Here is a 20,858-nt window from a genome sequence, read left to right on the forward strand (position 1 = left end):
GTGAAGGTGCCATTGCGTAACCAGGCATCAAAAGTGCGTGAATTCAATGCCTTTTGTTATCGTCAAGCGTCTACTCTTTTGTTAATGGCACCACTCTACGGTGTATGGTTTCGACATAGTTGCAACAGTGATTTGTAATAAGAAGTGGCGAGTGGGTGGCTTTGATGTCGGCGTGGAGCTGGCACGATCTGAGATCTGGAGTTCACATACAGGCTGGTGGCATGTACTTGAGGTTAAACCAGGTTCTCAAGGGCAGGGAGTTTATGGTTTCTGTCTATCTGCACACTAAAACAAACAAATCGCATTAACTTTAACTATTCTATTAATTTGGCTAAACTCCAGCTAGCAAATTAAATATCAGCGTTACTGTCACGCACCGAGCATCACATGGTACTCTTGAGTGACTGCACAGGAGGGATAGAGCTGCCCCCTACTGAGTGAAACAGAGGTCACTTTCAGGGATCTCAGAGGTGGCTCAGTGATATATGCTTCCACGAGCCATTCTTTCTTTAACACGCAACATATACGAATGGGCACTTCCTATCGTGAAAATATACCGACGACAACTTTGAAAATCGGTGATTAGCATTGTAATCTCTCCATGACATGGTACTTTAAGAAGACTTTAGCGGTAGCTGGCTGTGGATTCCATGTTACTAACACCACAAAACCTCAAATCTATGTTTGTTGAACTTCTTTTGCACCGTACGTAGCCAACCGTGGTAATCGGAGGGGTGCGGTGGAATGCCAACAAAATTGAACACAAAAATCCGTTCCAAATAAATGAGTTTTCAATGTAGATTTCAATGAACATATGCAATTATTGGTTTCAACCGGAGGTAAGAAAGTGTTGAAAATGTCGTTCCGACGGCAATAAATGTCAGTACACGTACATAAATTGGCATGCGTTTTATTAGCACGGGTTGTATTTTGTATAAGAGTAGAAATGATCAGCAAATAGCTAAAGCCACAAACACCACGCAATCAAAAGGAGATGAATCGTCTAAAAATGGAGCATCGTTTATTAGTTGTTCGCTTATGAAGCCGCCTATTAATATCGCCTGGCACAAATAAAAGCGCGTTGTTTATATATCCCTCGAATTAAGAGATTCAGACATTCCACGTTGGGATCCAATGTCGGTTGATGTTGGCCCAACGTTGAATGTCCACAGTTATACTCCTAGGTAGATTGTTGACTTGCATTAGGCAAAGGGTGAACATTTATTAAAAAAAGAAATGGTTTCACATTTCCACACAGCTTTCTAATTGACATGATAATTACTCCACGCCAGCGGACCCACCTCTCTCTCTGCACCCCCCCTCTCTCTATATTTAAGGCCTCGACACAGGCGTTGGGTCTCTGTGTGTCTATGTTGTGTGTCTCTTTCTGTGTGTCTCTGTGTTGTCTCTCTCTGCTTGTGTGTCTGTCTGTGTGTCTCCGTGTCTGTGTTTTGTCTCTCTATAAGTTCACTAGGTTTGTTCTACACCTGATGACGATTGCATGTGTTGCAATCGAAACGGCGTATTCTATTATTTAATTTATTTTCTTTCCACGTGACTTTACCAAAAGAACCAAAGAGTAATTCCTGCAGTCACGAAAGCTTCAAATCAAGTTTGGTTTCACATATTTCCTCATCTCGCTCGCTGAGAGACATTTAACAGGGAGCATGCAAGATACCGTGGGGTTTTCCCATGACCGTACCGTGTCAACACACGCGGTTTTACCCCGAATTCTTTTGATCAGGAAAATTGAGTTTTCAGGTCCACACGGCGTACAGTCGTTTCAAAACGGGCGAAAAAAATCCAAATGTTTTTACTTTGTGTTTCTCCCTTGTGATGGGACTTTGTAGGATGAACTTTGAGATTTATAAGGGCACGGGGTGACCAATAAGGTCTGAATTGGTCTGTAATAAGCTAGGCGCTGATAAAGGGTTGACAGGTATGCATTACGCAGTTTGGCAGAATACGGTGCAGGTTTAGCTAAATGGGGTTTTCAATCTTCCACGTGGATTGTTGAGCTGATTAAAAGCAAAGTGCGGATGAGGATTCAACAGTTAAGGGGACGTATCTCCCTCTTCTGACAGAAAGCGGTAACTGTGTTTTTTCTATCTGAACAAAAAAAAATTCATCAAGTTTTGTCTGTCTTCAAAGCAAAAATAAACGTGGATTTTCGATGAACATTGAAGTGAGGAAGCACGTGGCCATTAACAGAAACGGTGCTGGATTTCGATTGGCTAACTAACCACGAGGTCAATTTTCAAGGCTTGTCAGGCCTATTTACCTGGAGAGGATTAGTTCGACTCTTTTGAGGCAGAGTAGCACCTCCTCAATCTAACCACAGGAGGACGTCTGCTGCCTCTCTCTTTCGGCAAGTGGCTCTTCATTGCAAGGCCCACGCGGGGTCAACCGGTGGCCCCTGGTGGCCTTTAGTGCGGCCCCTGACGTGCGGCCCCCACCACAGTACAAGAATGTGAACCCCCCCTCCCCATCATCATGATCGTGCTGCTGTCAAACCCCCCCAATGGTTTCAAATGTGTGGCGGCACCCTTACACTTATCAGCGAAAGTGACACCCTTCCGCCTCCTGAAAATTCGTCAAGAGCAGTGACCTTAAGGGATTCACAGATACGGATTAAGGCCAGGAATAAGTTGACCAATGCTGTACGGGGCATACTATTGAGGCATTCAAATATGTAGACATGGCAAATTAATTAAAGAAAGAGTGCAGCATGTATAATGTAACGAATATATCAGTTGGACTGTAACGTGAGATAAAAGTGTTACTTGATATATAAGGGTATTGTAGGAATATGCAAGGATCTCTGCTCTTTAGTACAAAATGTGAATATAGAGTACTACATGTGAATATAGAGTAGAACAAGCGAATGTAGAGTAATTGTAGGATTAATTTGTTTTTGTTTATAATAGCGCCCTCCTTTCACGTCACATCTCATCTCAACACATTCGACAGGGCAGCCCCAGTAGCAGCTGGCCCTGTTGGCACAAGGTGACCCGGTACCTGGCCTGCAAACGGGCATTAGTCTGCCAGTTTGGGGCCGATTGCTTACGTTTAATCCCAATGGAGTAAGTTGCAGATTAGTTTCATGATAAGAATATGTGGATCTTTAAACTGGCACCCAATGGCCTAGTCTTGTGAATGATGATGTAAGGGGATCTGGAACGTCCACTCCAAAGCTGATGGCGCATATGATGATTCTTATAATTATCTCACCCTCAGTATTAATCAGGGGTGTCCGCTGCATTCGAACCGTGGACATCTGAATGAGGTGGAGAGCGTGCTACCGCTAGGCCATATCACCGCCCCCGAATGACAAGGGGAGAGAGAGCATTGACGTAACCTTGTCATCGCAGCTGGATCGTGTGGGCAACATTTCATTACCTGGGCACTGGGCCCAGGTAATGAAATGGGGCACCCTGTCCAGTTCCTCCCCTCTTCATGACCTGCCGCCTGAGCGATCTTCTCCTGTGTGGGCCCTGGTGCAGTTGCACTTCCTGCAGAATCGATGGCTACACCACTGACCCCCTTCGCCCCCTTTGTGGGCCAAATTTGGGATTTGTTTTTTATTTTTGTGGGAGATCTGAAGCCGCTGAAAGTAGTGTTCTTAAAATGAACCTTATGGCGGTACCCCGGGGTACCATAGCACCCCGGCTCTCGCATAATGTCCGTGAAGCAGTCACTTTTAGCCTGTTGATGGTCGGCGATGCGGCAATCGACTCATCTCGACGAGCTGACACGATGTACTATTCAAAGTAAAAAATTTCGATAACGGATTTTTTATGCTGATGTTTAGCGTTTCGACATTGCGGAGAAGCATTGATTTCGGATTGATTGGTACCCCAGTCGCGGAGTGAAGTGCACCCCTGGAAAAAAATAGTGTCCCAGAAATAAAACATTCAATTGCCTCGGCCAATTATTATTATTTGGTACCTCGGGGTACCGCCATAAGAATCAAATAAAGAGAGTGCCAATTAAGTTGTTGGGAACGTATGAACAGACTTGTGAACGAAAGACAATTCTGTAAAACACAGTGAAAAGTGAACAACAAGTGAAAATGCCAGACTCGGCAATAATGACTATGGGTCTGGGTTGGGGTGGATACAAATTGTTAGAAGAGAGGACAATCTACTCATCCTGACCATAACTGGATGACCAATCCGGAGTATAAGGGATGGGGTATACGTTCTTTATGGACGATCGAATTTGACTTTAAATCATCTCTGGCAGACCACACATTAACATAAACCTTAGCATTTTCTAATAATGACTGAAAAATTAATGTGCGTGTCGATAGAGCAAAATGAGGCCCTTACATTGAGGAAAGTAACTGGGCACTCTAAATATACGAAACATATCTGTAAAAAGAAAATATTTCATTCTCATGCGCGAATTAGTGCAGCAAAGATGCTGTCAGTAATGGATACATATTGTTTGGATCTTCCGATTGTGGGCCGTATGAAATTGAGTCGTAAGCAGCATTCGGCCCGCCAGTCAGGGAGGTCACCTGCTCCTACCCTAGCACTAACCTTATGTCTGTAAAATTTTTGTAAATAAATTCACTTTAGTTGCTCACGGGGCGCTTTTCAGGTGGCAGCTTAACGGTAGTAGATGAGGACGGCGGATTCCAGCAGCTTCTTTGATGCGCTCCATTCCACACCTGTCCCATAGCCGTTCCAGTCGAAGGAACCAAAGTCACCGCACTGTCTCGGGTTTCCCTCAGGCACGTAGCCGCCACCGCCTACACAGAACTGCACACACACATATTGCCATTTACTTGAGTGGGCATGTGCTCGGGCATCACATGAGCCAGAGAGGAGAAAGGCTGATGTGGTTCAGGATGTGGAGCTGACTGGACTTGCCGATGACTGGTACCGGCGGAATCAAGACCGGCCCCTGTGTGTGGAGGAGGCCCATGAGGGACGCTACTGGGCAGTTGGAAACAAGTCGCTCTCCAACAACAATGAAGGCATAATAGAGGTTTTTGGGTTAGATCGCGTATATATAAATGTGTCGTTAAGGCCCGCCACCACCCGACACAGCCAACTAGTAAGGGTCGTCACGTAAACAGAACGTGGCCAATTCGTTACTAGTACAGCACACCGGTGTGTTGGAGAGCCAAGCCACAACATTTACAAACTGAGTACGACGTTTCGCCAGTAATTACAACCAGCTTCATCAGGCGACAGCCAGATTTGTGGAGATGTCCACCTGTTGTGTTCCTTATACAGAGGCGTAGATGTGGTGACCACGCAGTTGCGCTCTTGCACAATGTGTGTGGGGGAGGGGGGGTATACTGAGGCAACGTACATTATGCATGTGCATTATGCGAGCCCTTTGAACTTGTCCTTCCTGTATATTGTGTTTATTAAAATAGCCCTACCAACGGTAAACACTATTGAAGTACGTTGCCCTTCGGTGTGCCATCAGTGTAGCAGCGTGCTCGACAGCAAGTATTTGAAGTACTCACATGTTCAGTGTGACAGTTAGAGACGACCTTCAACCCAGAGCAGATGGCAAATGGGGCTTTCTCGTTGTTAAACACTCTGAATTGTACAAACCCTGATGTCGTTCCGCCTGTGGAAATTTGTTTCATTAATTGAATGCATTTATAACGGTCAACTTCACTTCTCATTAACAATGAAGCTTCTGCATTTCTGAAATGCTTAAATGGTCCACACGGCACCGCTCACTTTTCCACAGCTTTAGGATAATGATTGTTACAAAAAAACCTCGCTTTTTTCAAGAGTGGGGTGACTGCAGCCATCGTTAAAAAAAATTGTTGGGCACCGTGCCAGTCTCAAGAGAATTGTTGAAGAGGCCAACAACGAAGGGCCCTCAATGCAAAAAGGTTATCCTACAATCGTCCACAAGGGGTGGGGGGGATCAAATTGGGCAACAGGTAGATCGGGGAATCACAGCGATCAGAGAGGTCAGTTGCAAAGTTGCGATTCGCGGGGAACTTCACCAACAAAGTGCCTTCAATCCAGGAGGTTGGGCAGATAAAATTGATTGAGAATTGGTTGGTATAGGCGGAGTTTGACTTCTATATTTGTGGGTAGGAGGGGGGGAACAGGGGTTTGCTTTCTCCCTCGCATTAGGAATCACGGGTGCATAAAATACCTTTATTTTTTATCGTAATTGTAAACTACTCAAAATAAATTAATAAAGGTGTTCAGTTTAGGAGCTTGTGTACAAGATATTTGGAACGGATAGTGAATTCATAAAATATTTTTTAAGTTAGATCGCGTAAGTATAACTTTGTCGTAACCCTCCACCACCAGACACAGCCAGTAAGGTTTGTCACGTAAACAACGCGTCATTTAGTTACTACTACAGACCACCGGTGTGTTGGAGGGTAAATCCACAACATTTACAATTTGAGTAGAACAACGTTTCGCTGATAGTTACATCCAGCATCATCGGTCTATTTGCCTGAATAGTGAAGCAATCCACCTGCTTCCGGTCTTAAATAGTGCAGCAGGACGACGTCATCACTGAACCCATCAGGTGCAGAGATCAGAGAGGGAGGAGGGGGTATTGTAATTATATAATAGATTAGTCATCTGAATGTAGATTTCCATCATCACCCGCACATAAATCCTCTCTCATCAAGACACTCATACATCGGGCCAAAACAGTGTCAGATGGTGAAAGTCTGAGAAGAGAGATTAATCATGTTAAAGAAGCGCTACAATTAAATGGCTACAATTATGCTCAAATTAACAGAGCATTGAATGCCAAACCAAGATCGAACAGCAATACTGCTGAAAGCGATCAAAATTAAATTACCATATTGCAGGAGTAACCGACAAATTAGCTGGAGTTTTGGAAAAACTAAAAATCTGAGTAAGATTTGTCAGGGTACACAACATTCTAAAACTATTATATCGTACTAGAGATGAATTGCCTATTTCTTGGGTCTTTCGGTACAGTCACATAGACATGTTCAAAGAAAATAACAAAAATAACAAAAAAACTATGACGTTTCGATCGCAACACAAGGAATCGTCATGAGGACAAAAAATATTTTTTTTCATATAAAAAATTATCAGGAGAAAAAACACTTTTTTCTCGTGATGACGATTGTTTGTGTTGCGATCGAAACGTCGTAGTTTTTGTTATTTTCTTTGAACCTATCTACGTCACTTTACTAAAAGACCCAAGAATATTAATTCCTGCAGTCACGAAAGTGTTAAGTCAAGATGAATTGCCTACGTTATCAACAATCCGCAAAGCTGTCTCCTCAGCCATGCAGAGACAACTTTCTGAGGATACAACCAAAACCATCACTTTACCGTACACAGCACGGGTTCATAATAAAGGTTTTGGGTTAGATCGCGTTATTTATAAATGTGTCGTAACCTTCACCACCCGACATGGCCAATCAGCAAAAAAAGTGTCACGTTGACAAAAGACAAAGAGTTCACTACTTTAGCTCACCGGTGCGCTGAAGAGTGAATCCACAACATTTACAGTTTTAGTAGTACGACGTTTCACTAGTAATTACATCCAGCATCATCGGGCAATTCGCCAGAATGGTAAAGCTCTTACTTGCTCCCGGTCTTAAATAGAGCAGCAGGGTGACGTCATCATTTAACTCATTCAGGTGCAGTGATTTGAGGCAGGGGGGGGGGATATTACAATTATATAATCGATTGGAAATCAGTCAATGGTTATTATTAGTAATGAGTTGTAGATTAGTTGTAATGTGTGTTATTGTGATTATATGCTACGTTAGTAATCCGTTAATTCGTATGTTTCCCGTATAAGGAATTGTAATATGCATTCTCTTTGGTTTTATTTGGTAAAGTCACGTAGATAAAATAAAACAAAATAAAAGAAAATAATTAAATCACGACGTTTTGGAGGCAACACAAGCTTCCGTCTTCAGGTGGAAAAGTCAACGCAGAATGTCTGTGTTAGGAGCACAGTTCAGAGACGACCTTGGATTATATACAGGTTAAGGGAGGGGGAGGAGTCAGTAAGGGGGCGTGGGTTGGTGGGAGGGCTGGGCTAAGCAGCTTTTTGATAGAATGCTGCGGGTAACACCCACTTCTCAAAGCTCGCATCAAAGGGCTCCCCGATGTGGGCTCACAACATTATTTAATAATACGCTTCCAAGCCGCACTAAGCCTGTAGCTGTCAGAGCGATTAAAGTTATTTCTCTCGATTTCAATGGATTCTCTAATTAGTCTTTGCCAGTAATAATTAGTTTTACACAACACTTCAACGTTATTAAAATCAATTGAGTGTCCTTGTTGACAAGCATGTTCTGCCACTGCCGACAGTTGTGGTTGAGATAATTTAATATTTCTTTGGTGTTTTTTTTATCTTATGCTGATGTTACGTCCCGTCTGTCCCGGGGGTTACCAAAAAGATTTCCAAAATCTTAAACAAACACAAGATCCAGGTTCGTTTCAAAATGGTACACAAAATCCGTGATTTAATCCCATCTGTAAAGGATGCGATTCCTGGTGTCGACAAACTGAGTTGTGGTTGGAGCAGCAGTTACATTGGGGAAACGAAACGACATGTCTTGGACCATGTTCGTGAACACAAGGCAGATCTGAAACACGGTAGGACCAATACCTCGGCCATTGCCGATCATTGTTTTAACGCTGTGGGCTCGCATAAAATTCATTTTTCCAAGACGGAGGTACTCTGCAAACCTATCGGCTACGTTCAGAGATTTGTTCATGAAGCCATCCAGATATATAAACACAGACACAAATTCAACCAAGAGGATGGGTACAAACTGAGCAATCATTGGAAGGACGCTTTTAACCAGGTAAAATCTTAACTGACTGTGATGTTTCCATCCTACCTGCCTATGTCAGCTGATATTTCCGACTCTCTGTTTCTCTCCCTCTCTATGCCTCTCTCTTAAATCTCTCATGCATTGCACTCTCACGCCTTTGGATTGCACTCTCATGCTCACATGTCTTTAGGATTGCACTCTCATGCTCACATGTCTTTTGGATTGCACTCTCATGCTCACATGTCTTTTGGATTGCACTCTCATGCTCACATGTCTTTTGGATTGCACTCTCATGCTCACATGTCTTTAGGATTGCACTCTCATGCTCACATGTCTTTTGGATTGCAGTCTCATGCTCACATGTCTTTTGGATTGCACTCTCATGCTCACATGTCTTTTGGATTGCACTCTCATGCTCACATGTCTTTTGGATTGCACTCTCATGCTCACATGTCTTTTGGATTGCACTCTCATGCTCACATGTCTTTTGGATTGCACTCTCATGCTCACATGTCCTTTGGATTGCACTCTCATGCTCACATGTCTTTTGGATTGCACTCTCATGCTCACATGTCCTTTGGATTGCACTCTCATGCTCACATGCCCTTTGGATTGCACCCGTTGGGTTGCACTCCCTCGTCGTGAAGGCCGCTCTCCTCCGATCTTACAGTTACATGCTAATTTCTCACATTCACATCACTAGCCCCGGCCACTTTATAACCCTTGGGCTACACCCATTTCAAACCTTTTAAAAGTCTGCCTCAGCAGCAGAACATGCTTTCTCACCTGATGACAGACGCTTGTGTTGCGCCCAAAACATCTTGATTTATTTTATTTTATACCTACGTGACTTTACCGAAAGATCCAAGAATATGAATCCCTGCAGTCACAAAAGCTTTAAATCAAAATATATGAACGTAGTTTATTTTAGTTTTTTATCGGTTTACTGTATGGTAGTCAATATATAGTCAGTGTATACCAAGTTACTTAATGTTAATAGCTCAGCTTATTGGAGAGCATATTGAGTACATTGATTATATTGATATAGTTTATATATAGTTTTTTCACATCGGTTTATTGTATGTAGTAGAGGTAGTTGCAGTTCTTTAGCATCAATATACTAAATGCCTCTGTTGATATGTAAACTCCTTTGTCAAGGCGCTCTGCTCCTCCCATCCAGCTTAAAATACGCTGCCAAGCTTAGCAGTGTTCATTAGGATGCTGTTTTTCTGACAGCTCTGTTCTTCACCTGAGGACGGCTGCTTGTGTTGTAGCCGAAACGTCGTGATAATTTTATTTTATTATGTTTTATTATTATTTTATTATTTACCTTCTACGTAACTTTACTGAAAGAACCAAGAATATGAATAAGATAATATGGCTTACCAAAAATCCATAAGGAAGGTACACCCCTTCTTCCCATCGTCTCCAACATTGGCTCACCCACCTACAAACTGGCCCGATATCTGTATAAGACCTTGCAGCCATTCACCGGTAAAACGACCTCTTCTGTACTGAACTCGGCTCACCTAGTATCATCAATTAAAGACATCTCACTGTCCCCAGGTGATTTGCTCGTGAGTTTCGATGTAGTTTCTTTGCTCACCAAAGTTCCTGTGCCCGATACTATTGCAATCATTGAAGATTTGGTCCAACAAAAATTGAATTCTGATGTACCGGTGCTGGTGAGATGCTGCCTCACCAATGCATACTTCACCTGGAATAAAAAATTCTATAAACAAACTGAAGGTACCCCAATTGGTTCTCCCTTATCTCCAGTTGTAGCCAAAATTTTCATGGAAAATTTTGAGATGGACGCCATCCAGACATCCACTCTACGCCCGTCCTTGTGGTAGAGGTACGTGGATGACACGTTTGTCATCTGGCCACATGGCCGACCGGCTTTGAACCAATTCCTCAACCACATCAATTCCATACACTCAACCATCAAATTCACCATGGAGGTATAAAAGGATGGCATGCTACCTTTATCGAATGTCCTAATCAAAAAGAGACCAGATGGCTCAATTAGCCATTCTGTCTGCAGGAAAGTAACCCATACTGACGCCTACCTAAAACCTGTTTCCCACCGCCATCCATCCCAGAATAATTCCCTCATCAAAACGCTACACCATAGAGCTCAATGTATCTCCGACCATGAACACCTATCCAGTGAACTCAAACACGTACACCAAGTTCTCAAGGCGAATGGATATCCTGACTACACAATCTGCAAAGCCATCACCCCAACCGTTATGAAGGAGCCATCTGACGATCCAATCAAAACCATCACCTGGCCATACATAGCAGGGGTAACCAAAATATTTCCCAAATCATGAATAAACACAAGATCCAGGTCCGATTTAACACAGTACATAGAATTCGTGATCTGATCCCATCTGGGAAGGACATGATTCTTGGCATGCAATATCCCCGAGTCTACAAACTAAGCTGTATTTGCGGCAGCCTTTACATTGGGGAGACTAAGCGACATATCTCGGACCGTGTTCGTGAGCATAATGAAGATTTGAAAGACGGTAGGACCAATTCTTCTGCAGTGGCTGATCATTATTTTAATACGGCTGGCTCACACGAAATATATTTTTCTAAGACAATAGTACTTTGCAAACGTTCATGAAACCATCCATATATACAGACACAATTTCAACCGAGAGGATTTTTATAACTCAAAAATAATTGGAAATATGTCATCAACCACTTTGGGTCATGACTTGATTTTTTGTTTTCTTGTCAACCTTCGTCATCAGCAGGGTGGGTGTGTGGAGCGAGGTGCAATGATTGCCTTGCGGCCCTTTGATTCGTGTAGACCCACTGCCGGTATCGTTGTTTTCTCCAACATTAACATTAGCTGCCCCACCCATGCTGCTGACACACTTGGGCTACGCCCATCTCTCAGCCTTTATAAACAGTTTGCCTTTAGAGGCTAACCCCCCTTTTCCTGATGACAACCGCTTGTGTTGCGATCGAAACGTCTTGGTTTTTGTTTTAATTTTTTATTTTATTTTTATTACTGAAAGAACCAACAATAAGTCTACATTAAAGACTGCCAGTACGCTCACTCTGGTTAATAACCAGGCTACAGTCTACATTATAGACTGCCAGTGCACTCACCGACGTTAAGAACCAGGCTACAGTCTACATTAGTTGTTCTTATTATTTTTATTTAAAATGTATTATTTATTTTTTATCAGTTTCTTTTTTATTATTATATTTCAATCTATGTGACTTTACCGAAAGAACCAAAGAATATGAATTCCTGCAGACACGAAAGTTTTAAGTCAAAATCTGTTAATCATACCGCATTGCAGATAAAGTACCAGTATAAGCAATACTTACTCAAACAGTTAGGGCAGCTGAGAGAATTGACGACTGCGTCACTTCCATAGTCATAAACAATGGGGTAGGCAGGCCCGTTATTGGTGGGACAGCTTCCGGAATTGTACGTTAATGGGAAGAAATTCTGCAAACAAAAGGAGAACCATCAATCAATATTTACCTGAAAACAACAGAACAATGTTACGCCACTTAAAATGTGTTTATTCATGTGTACGCTCCCATTAAGATCACCCATATCATGTATGCGTTTTCCTTTTCGTCAAATCACTGCTAGATTAAGGTCTACCAACACCTTTGTGGGTCATCGGCGTACGTGGCCATACATCAGCACATTGGACAAGTGCAGATTGGTGGAGGTAGGGAGCATACATGTGGAGGCATAGACATACATAGGGACATATATCGCTCCACTGTCCATTGCTATCCACTGTAAAGGCCTGACGGCGCGATAACAACCTGTACCTCCTGGTCAATGGGCATTAATTTCCACCAGAGTTATCTGGGGCTGAGCTCCAGAAATATATCCATTAAATTAAACCTTGCTGGTCAATTATTAAATCACTATGCAAGATCTATCCTGATTAGCTTCTGAGATCTGAAAAGTTTAGGGCCTTCAAGGTGGTTTGGCCAAAAGGCATATAACACCCCAGTACAATTTTGATATAAGGTTATCAACCTCATGAGTCACAAGTCAGACAAAGGACTCTACCTTGAAAAAGGAATAAAAGCTTCCTCCAAAGGCAGCCAGAAACTTCGACTCTGTGTGGTAGCGAAAGACCGATGATGTCTTCCACGCAGGTAAAGGAGTCCCGTTAGGAACATGCCACACTGCTATGTCATTTGCCTCCAGATCGTAATATCCCGGGTTCTGAATAAATAAAACACACAAGCAACACAACTACAATAAACAACTTAACAAAGCGGACATGCGTATTTACGAATGAACATTTTCTTCGCCTGTTTCAGCACCTTCACTTAAAATAATCAAGCAATATCATATATATTTGTCTATGTTGGCTGACCTTCAAAGCAATTGTTTTATCTTTTGTATGATTTCCTCCTACATATAATTTGGGAGATCCACAGCGTGATGGATGGACACAAATTTTATGTACGTATAAGCTACCTGCTTCTACATTTGTCTCTGGTTCCTTCCTAAAAGTGGTTGGGTTCAAAGTTTCGCTTCTACAAAGTAATTGCAGCGCCACATCTATTACCATCCTTAAGAGAAAGAACACTGATCCGACCTCTAACCCCCAAGAACGGGTTTGCAGGTTTGAGCATTTCTGTCAGGTCTTGGAGGGAAACCCCTTCAACTCAAATAACATAATGGGACAAGGTGGGGTTGACACTGCTAGGGCCACAGTGCCTCAACTATTGGAGGAAGTAGCTGCTCCCCATGAGTCGTTGGGTGTCGTGCCATCTATTAAGGAAGTGCAAAGGATAATCTGGAGCTTGAGACCAGGTAAAGCATCAGGTAGAGATTGCTTCTCAAGCGAACTGCTGAGGGAGGACGGTGATTGTGTGCAGACATACCCTATGTTACATCATTACAACCATCTGGTCCACATGACAGGTTTCGCAGGATTGTAAGGATTCCATGGTGGTGCTCATTTTTAAAAGGGGGACCACACTGATTGCAACTACCAGGGCATCTTCCTCCTCGGTGTGCCGGAAAAGATCCTGGCAAGTATTGTCAAACACCGCCTTGCCAGACATGCTGAGGAGAGGCTTCTCGATAGGAGCAGTCGTGCACAGACACCATTTTCTCCGTCCGTTTGCTACAGCAGAGTTGTATGGAATTTCAACACGACCTACATATCTGTTTTATTGACCTAGTCAAGACCTATGGCACCATCAATAGGCCGGGCTCTTCATGCTTTCTGAGTCCAAGACCCTCTGCTCACAATCATCACGGACCTTTATGATGGTGAGCAGGCCCCTGGTAAAGCTGTGTGACAATGAGTTGGAGCCAATTTCTGTTTCACTTTGGCGTGGGACAGGGATACTCTTTATCCCCTACACTATTTAACATATTTTGACCACGTAGCTCAATAAACTTTCGATGGATGTACAACTTGAGTTTCCATCTGGGATAGATAACATGGGAGGTGGAGTCAAGGGATGGCTCCCTATTGGTCAACTGTGTTACATATGCAGATGATTTACTAAATTCTGCCCACTCTGAGAAGGATTTGAAAACAATCCCTCCTGCTGAACTAAGCGATGGGGCCTTATTATCAGCCCCACAAAAACAAAGCCACCTGCCTGGCAGCAAGGTCTTGGTCAAAATTAGTTAGGCGGCATTATATTTACATTGGTTGCATAACGTTTTATGGAAGCTACCTAGTTTGTCACTCAACACAAAATTTAAGTTCTTGACCGGTCATGCCCTCCCTTCTCTATGCTTGCGAAACATGAACCCCCCCTAATCTAACATCTATGCTGGTTAGAAACATTTAAAACTGGCCTGCAAATGATCCATCCTGGGTTTAACCAGGCTGGATTGTGTGAGTAGCTAACAAATCCTTGAAAGATCTGGACACAGTCCCTATCTGAGCTTCTCCGGTGGGCAAGGATGCATTGGCTGGGTCAAGTAGCCCGCATGCTCATGCCACTGCATTTGTACGAATCCAAATGGTCGAAGTGCCATTTGAGTAAACGACAAACCTTGTAGTCGTCATCAGTCGCCGACTCGGGCACACCAAATGTGTTGAGGTTGGCCCAGTTTTTATCCCCGTCTATGAATGGAACTGCAGAATTGCTGCCCTGCTGACTGGTCCAGCGGTCTCCCGTGGTACACTTGGCCGCGATGTTGTTCTCGTGGACGCTGGCGACCAGGGTCCAGCCTCCTCCGTTGGTGTTCATATCGCAGAACGCCTGGTAGGACTGCCCGCTCTTCGTTTGCAGCGAGTATAGCCCATCTTTCGTGAGCAAAGGGAACAGATTCAACAAATGAGTTGTGTGGATGTGGACCAAACGTGGGTTTCTACGTGTGCTATCTTTCCATTGAAAGAACACGTGTGATACCCAAACCAATTATGTAGGTAAATATATATTTTGGTACAGTGTGCAGTGCTGTGAGGTTGAAAGAGGGGCCAACTGCAGTGGCATGGGTCAATTCGTTACTCGGAGATGGTGGCTGGGTCACGTGGCATGCATGTGTTTTGTTACTGGGTAAAAGGGGGTGCATCACGTGGTAGGAATCATGGGCATGGTTTGGTGGTACCAAAGCTATGAACAGACCCCACCGACATCCCCTAGCGTGCCCTGCCATCCACCAACATCCCAGATGAGGGATCGGTGATCCAAGGGAGGGCTGAGGAGGTAGGGGACGAGCGGCAGGAAGTGGGAGGACGTGTAAATGACAAATTATTACTATGAATGAACTTTTAGAACTAAAACTTTTTGTATTTTACCAGGAAAGGCCTACTGAGCTATACAAGCAGTCCTCCAATTACGAATGCCCGACTTATGAATACCCATACTTACTAACCAGTTTCCATTAAATATTTAAAAACATTGACTTAAAACGCAAACTCGCAATTGCAAACTAAGCCACGGCACTATTTTGTTCAGAGAAGCCTCGGCAAGATGCGAGCAGCCAAAGAGTCGCAAGGGGGCAGCCAAAGAGTCGCAAGGGGGCAGCCAAAGAGCCTCAAGGGGCAGCCAAAGAGTCGCAAGGGGGTAGCTAAAGAGTCTCAAGGGGGGCAGCCAAAGTGTCGCAAGGGGGGCAGCCAAAGAGTCGCCAGGGGGGGAGCCAAAGAGTCGCAAGGGGGCAGCCAAAGAGTCTCAAGGGGGCAGCCAAAGAGTCGCAAAGGGGGAAGCCAAAGAGTCGCAAGGGGGTAGCTAAAGAGTCTCAAGGGGGGCAGCCAAAGTGTTGCAAGGGGGGCAGCCAAAGAGTCGCCAGGGGGGAAGCCAAAGAGTCGCAAGGGGGCAGCCAAAGAGTCTCAAGGGGGCAGCCAAAGAGTCGCAAAGGGGGAAGCCAAAGAGTCTCAAGGGGGCAGCCAAAGAGCCTCAAGGGGGCAGCCAAAGAGTCGCAAGGGGGCAGCCAAAGAGTCGCAAAGGGGGCAGCCAAAGAGTCGCAAGGGGGCAGCCAAAGAGCCTCAAGGGGAAGCCAAAGAGTCGCAAGGGGTGCAGCCAAAGAGCCTCAAGGAGGCAGCCAAAGAGTCGCAGGTTGCCGACCCCTGGGCTAAAATGTCAGAGTCGGATCCCCGATATCGGTGTCAGCTGAATTAGGGGTAGATCTCATTTAAATTAGAAGACAGCGTTGTGTGAAGCATCTAGCCTCACCTCTCTCTGTTTTTGTCTTCTGTTTGATTTCAAGGCATGAGTGTGGCGGCTCCTCGGACCATTTTTTTGGTGGAATCCCACTGCAATCCTCTGCTGAGAAGCACACTGCTGTCCTCACAACAACGGCACCTGTAAGCACAAGGCATTAGCATCACCCAGATTAAAACCCCACAAGCAAAGCGCAGCATGATTCTTTTGGCGATCCCAACTCGGTGGTTTAACTCTCAGACTTCATTGTTGTTTCATATCTGATTATTTTAGGGGTTGAACAAATTGAACTTCATTCAACTTTGTTGTCCTTTCCCCACACCTCTGATTCGCACGGTTGCATACGCACGTTTCAAAATAATTTTAACATTCATGTGCATGTTACTGTGTAACCGGGTAAAAAGAGTCTCAAGGGAGTCAAATTACGTACTTGCAAATTGTATCGATTATATAAATTAGTAAACTTTTATAAAAAGGAACTCACATAAAAGTGTCGTGGAAATGCTCAGAAAAGGCGGCAATTTGAAGAGCCCCATGGATAAGCAGCGATACCACGCAACTCTCTCTAACTCTACAACGATCAGAAGCCTGTAAATACAATAAAAACAAACCGCTGCAGGTAACAAAAGCCCTAACGCAACTTGTGAAGATTTACTGTGAGCACTAGAGTGAGAACAGAATCGGTTATTAGTTTAAGACACCAGCCTTGCAGACTACAGCAGGAGTGGTCAGCTCTGTGAGCGTTGGACAGACACTTATAGTTTAATGCCTGCATACAGCAACCAATCAGGGAAGTGTATTGTGGCAGGAAATAGGGGATATGGAAATATTTTCAGGGTCAGCCAAGTTGAATATCCCATGCTACTCATAACAATGTCCTCATCTACAAATAATAAATTAACATTAAAACACACAAAGCTGACATCTATATTATGCAAATCCACTTTACAATGATCATTGACTCTTAGAATGCGTATGTTTTAAGTACAGCTTTACCATTATTTAACGGTTGATTACATACATATTTATAATCAATTCAATTTCGTCGAACCCCCAAACAAAACACAAGTGGAATATACGTTGGGAGAATTGACGACAGTGAGAGGAACAAAATGAACTGTTGAGTGGGGATCGAGGGAAGGCACATGATGATGAAGACGCGGGGTGAGGAAAATGACGAGACAAATCAGATAAGTCAGAGACCACCTACTCGGGAAGGAAGGAAATGTGAGACAATCGGCTTGTTTTTGTCCAACAGTGGAAAGTTACAGCTTTTGAATGCGAGTGGAAATTTTAACCCAATATGTTACCGCCTCACTCGGTACAAACGACGCCCGCCTGTACAGTAGAACTGAAATAAAAGCCTGTTAAAATGGTAAGTCTATTCCACTGTTTGTGCCTAACATGAACGTTGTTCCAATGGTAAAATTGTGCACGCATTATTGCAGTAATATTTACAGTGCGATGAGTTAAAAACGCAACTTCATGCTTATAAACCCCAAAAAACACATTTTTGCGTTAATCATTTAAAATAGAAACGAATTGGAATTTATTTAACATGCTCAGGTTCAATCTTGATTTGAAGCTTTCGTGACTGCATCAATCCATACTCTTTGGTTCTTTCGGTAAAGTCACGTAGGTATAAAATAAAATAAATCACGACGTTTTGGGCGCAACACAAGCGTCCATCATCAGGTGAGAAAGAATGGTCTGCTGCTGAGACAGACTGTTTTTAAAAGGTTTGAAATGGGAGTAGCCCAAGGGTCATAAAGAAATGGGCGGGGCTAGTGATGTTAATGTGAGAAAGTAGCATGTAACTGTAAGATAGGAGAGTGACCTCCTCCACGAAGGCATGGAAGTGGCTATGTTAATGTGAGAGATTAGGATGTTAATGCAAAATCGAAAAGTGGTGCAATTCAAAGGCATGAGTGCAACCCAAAGGGTGCAATCCAAAGGGCATGTGAATATGAGTGCAATCCAAAGGCATTAGAGTGCAATGCAAAGGACATGTGAGCATGAGAGATCTAAGAGAGAGGCATAGAGAGAGAGAAAGACACACACACCGAGAGACGGAAATAAGAGCTAACATAGGCAGGTGGGATGGAAACATCACAGTCAGTTAAGATTTCGATTTGAAGCTTTCGTGACTGCAGGGATTCATATTCTTGGTTCTTTAGGTAAAGTCACGTAGAAGGGAAATAATAAAAATGAAACATAATAAAATTCTCACGACTTTTCGGCCACAACGCAAGCAGCCGTCCTCAGGTGAAGAACACAGCTGTCGGAAAGACAGCGTCCTAATGAACGCCGCTAAGCTTGGCAGCGTATTTTAAGCTGGGTGGGAGGAGGAGAACGCCTTGACAAAGGAGTTTACATATCAACAGAGGAACTTAGCATGTTGATGATAAATGCAGATATGGGGTTAGTCACTTCTTGTGGAATGTGTAGGCGGGGTCTCAAAGTCATATTTTGTATGTAGGATTAGCAGCAGTAAAGGAAGGGAAATTTTAATAATAAAGAACTGCAACAGCCAACCCACCGCGTATCAAGCTAGTGCATTATGTGGAAAACAAAAAATGAGTTTCTAAAGAACTGCAAATACCCTACTACCATACAATAAACCGATGTGAAAAAAGTAAATATAAACTACATCAATATAATCAATGTACTCAGTACACTCTCCAATAAGTTGAGCTATTAACATTAATTAAGTGGGTATACACTACACTATATAATGACTACCATATAGTAAGCCCATAATAAAGGTTTTTGGGTTAGATCGCGTTATTTATGAATGTGTCGTAACCCTCCACCACCCGACAAGGCCAATCAGCAAACAAAGTGTAACGTTGACAAAAGACAAATAGTTCACTACTTTAGCCCACCGGTGTGTTGAAGAGTGAATCCACAACATTTACAGTTTGAATACGACGTTTCGCTGGTAATTACATCCAGCATCATCGGGTAATTCGCCAGAATGGTAAAGCCCTCACCTGCTCCCGGTCTTAAATAGAGCAGCAGGGTGATGTCATCATTTAACTCATTCTGGTGCAGTAATTATATAATTGATTGGTAATCAGTCAATGATTATGATTAGTAATGAGTTGTTATGTGTGTTATTGTGAATATATGCTACGTTAGTAATCCGTTAATTAGTATATGTTTCCCATATAAGGAATTGTAATATGTATTATTTAATAATACGCTTCCAAGCCGCACTAAGCCTATAGCTATCAGAGCGATTAAAGTTATTTTTATTTCTCTCAGTTTTCATGGATTCTCTAATTAGTCTTTGCCAGTAATAATTAGTTTTACACAACACTTCAACGTTATCAAAATCAATTGAGTGTCCTTGTTGACAAGCATGTTCTGCCACTGCCGACAGTTGTGTTTGAGATAATTTAATATTTCTTTGGTGTTCTTTTAGTCTTATGCTGATGTTACGTCCCGTCTGTTCAATATAGCATCTGCCACATAAACAATTAATCCGAAATACACCGTCTGTTGATGATTTAGGTAATTCGTCTTTAGTGCAAGACACTAGTTTTTTAATTTTGTGTACTGTACCAAATCTTACTGTAATGTTTTGCTGTTGCAAAACACGGGCTAATTTGTCAGATACTCCTGAGATATATGGAATTTTAATTGTTTTAACAATCTGATAATGCGATCTAACCCAAAAACCTTTATTATGAATAATATTGGTCGCGAAAGCCTTCGTATATAGTAAACCGATAAAAAAAACTAAAATATAAACTACATCAATATAGATTTGAAGTTTTCGTGACTGCAATTATCCATTACTGTAATTTTTCTGTGCTAGTTACACCTGATGATGGAAGCTTGTGTTGCCTCCAAAACGTCGTGATTTGATTAACTTTATTTTTTATTTTTGCCTACGTGACTTTACCGAAAGAAGCAAAGAGTATACATCAATATAATCAATATCACCAATATAAGCTCTAACATTATGCATTATATTGATATGCCTCCAACTAAACTTTTTTATACATCACACGACTATAGATCGTACTATACACTGCCATAGACAAACTCAAACATTGAATTATACACTGCGTTACAATACACTACCATTTCCCTTGGACTAAATATTGTAATATTACACTATTATTCTAAAAACCCTTCTGTATACCATACTGCTGTATATTCACTATACAATTACGATACTATATATTACCTTAAACATCATATTAAACATTACACTATTATACTATTTGTTATACGATCTACTACACACCATACCATTAACCGTCGCGTGAATGGTACTAAGAGGAAGCAAATAAATGTCAATGGGAGAGTGGTAGCAGGAAACTTGCAGCGGAGCAAAGAGAATACAAAAGCTATATAGTCAATGCCAGTGAATGGAATGCGGTCTGAAAGTCACCGTAAAAGGGAACAGAATCAATCAAGACCCGAAATAGTT

At 42.8% G+C, this 20,858-nt stretch overlaps 1 protein-coding gene across 1 annotated transcript; it reads right to left on the reverse strand.

The window, feature by feature from the left end:
• Positions 1-894: 894 nt before the first annotated feature.
• On the reverse strand, positions 895-17,153 carry LOC116955502 (intelectin-1a-like). The gene is made up of 7 exons (XM_032976632.2): positions 16,899-17,153; positions 16,427-16,555; positions 14,804-15,057; positions 12,843-13,001; positions 12,134-12,257; positions 5,486-5,592; positions 895-4,766 (listed from the first exon to the last, which is right to left on the reverse strand). The coding sequence occupies exons 1-7, from the start codon at positions 16,948-16,950 to the stop codon at positions 4,614-4,616; spliced, it is 978 nt and encodes a 325-aa protein (XP_032832523.1). The 5' UTR covers positions 16,951-17,153; the 3' UTR covers positions 895-4,613.
• Positions 17,154-20,858: the final 3,705 nt, after the last annotated feature.

This window comes from Petromyzon marinus, chromosome 60 (genome assembly GCF_048934315.1).
Source record: "Petromyzon marinus isolate PM22_M1 ecotype Great Lakes invasive population chromosome 60, UKy_Petmar_22M1.pri1.0, whole genome shotgun sequence".
Classification (NCBI taxonomy): Eukaryota; Metazoa; Chordata; class Hyperoartia; order Petromyzontiformes; family Petromyzontidae; genus Petromyzon; species Petromyzon marinus.

Coding starts and splice junctions, on each gene's coding strand:
- LOC116955502 (XM_032976632.2), bottom strand. CDS start 16,950: ATGGGGCTCTTCAAATTGCCGCCTTTTCTGAGCATTTCCACGACACTT. Junction 16,556..16,898: donor CATTTCCACGACACTTTTAT/GTGAGTTCCTTT, acceptor TTGTGCTTACAG/GTGCCGTTGTTGTGAGGACA. Junction 13,002..14,803: donor CGACTGATGACGACTACAAG/GTTTGTCGTTTA, acceptor TTATTTATTCAG/AACCCGGGATATTACGATCT.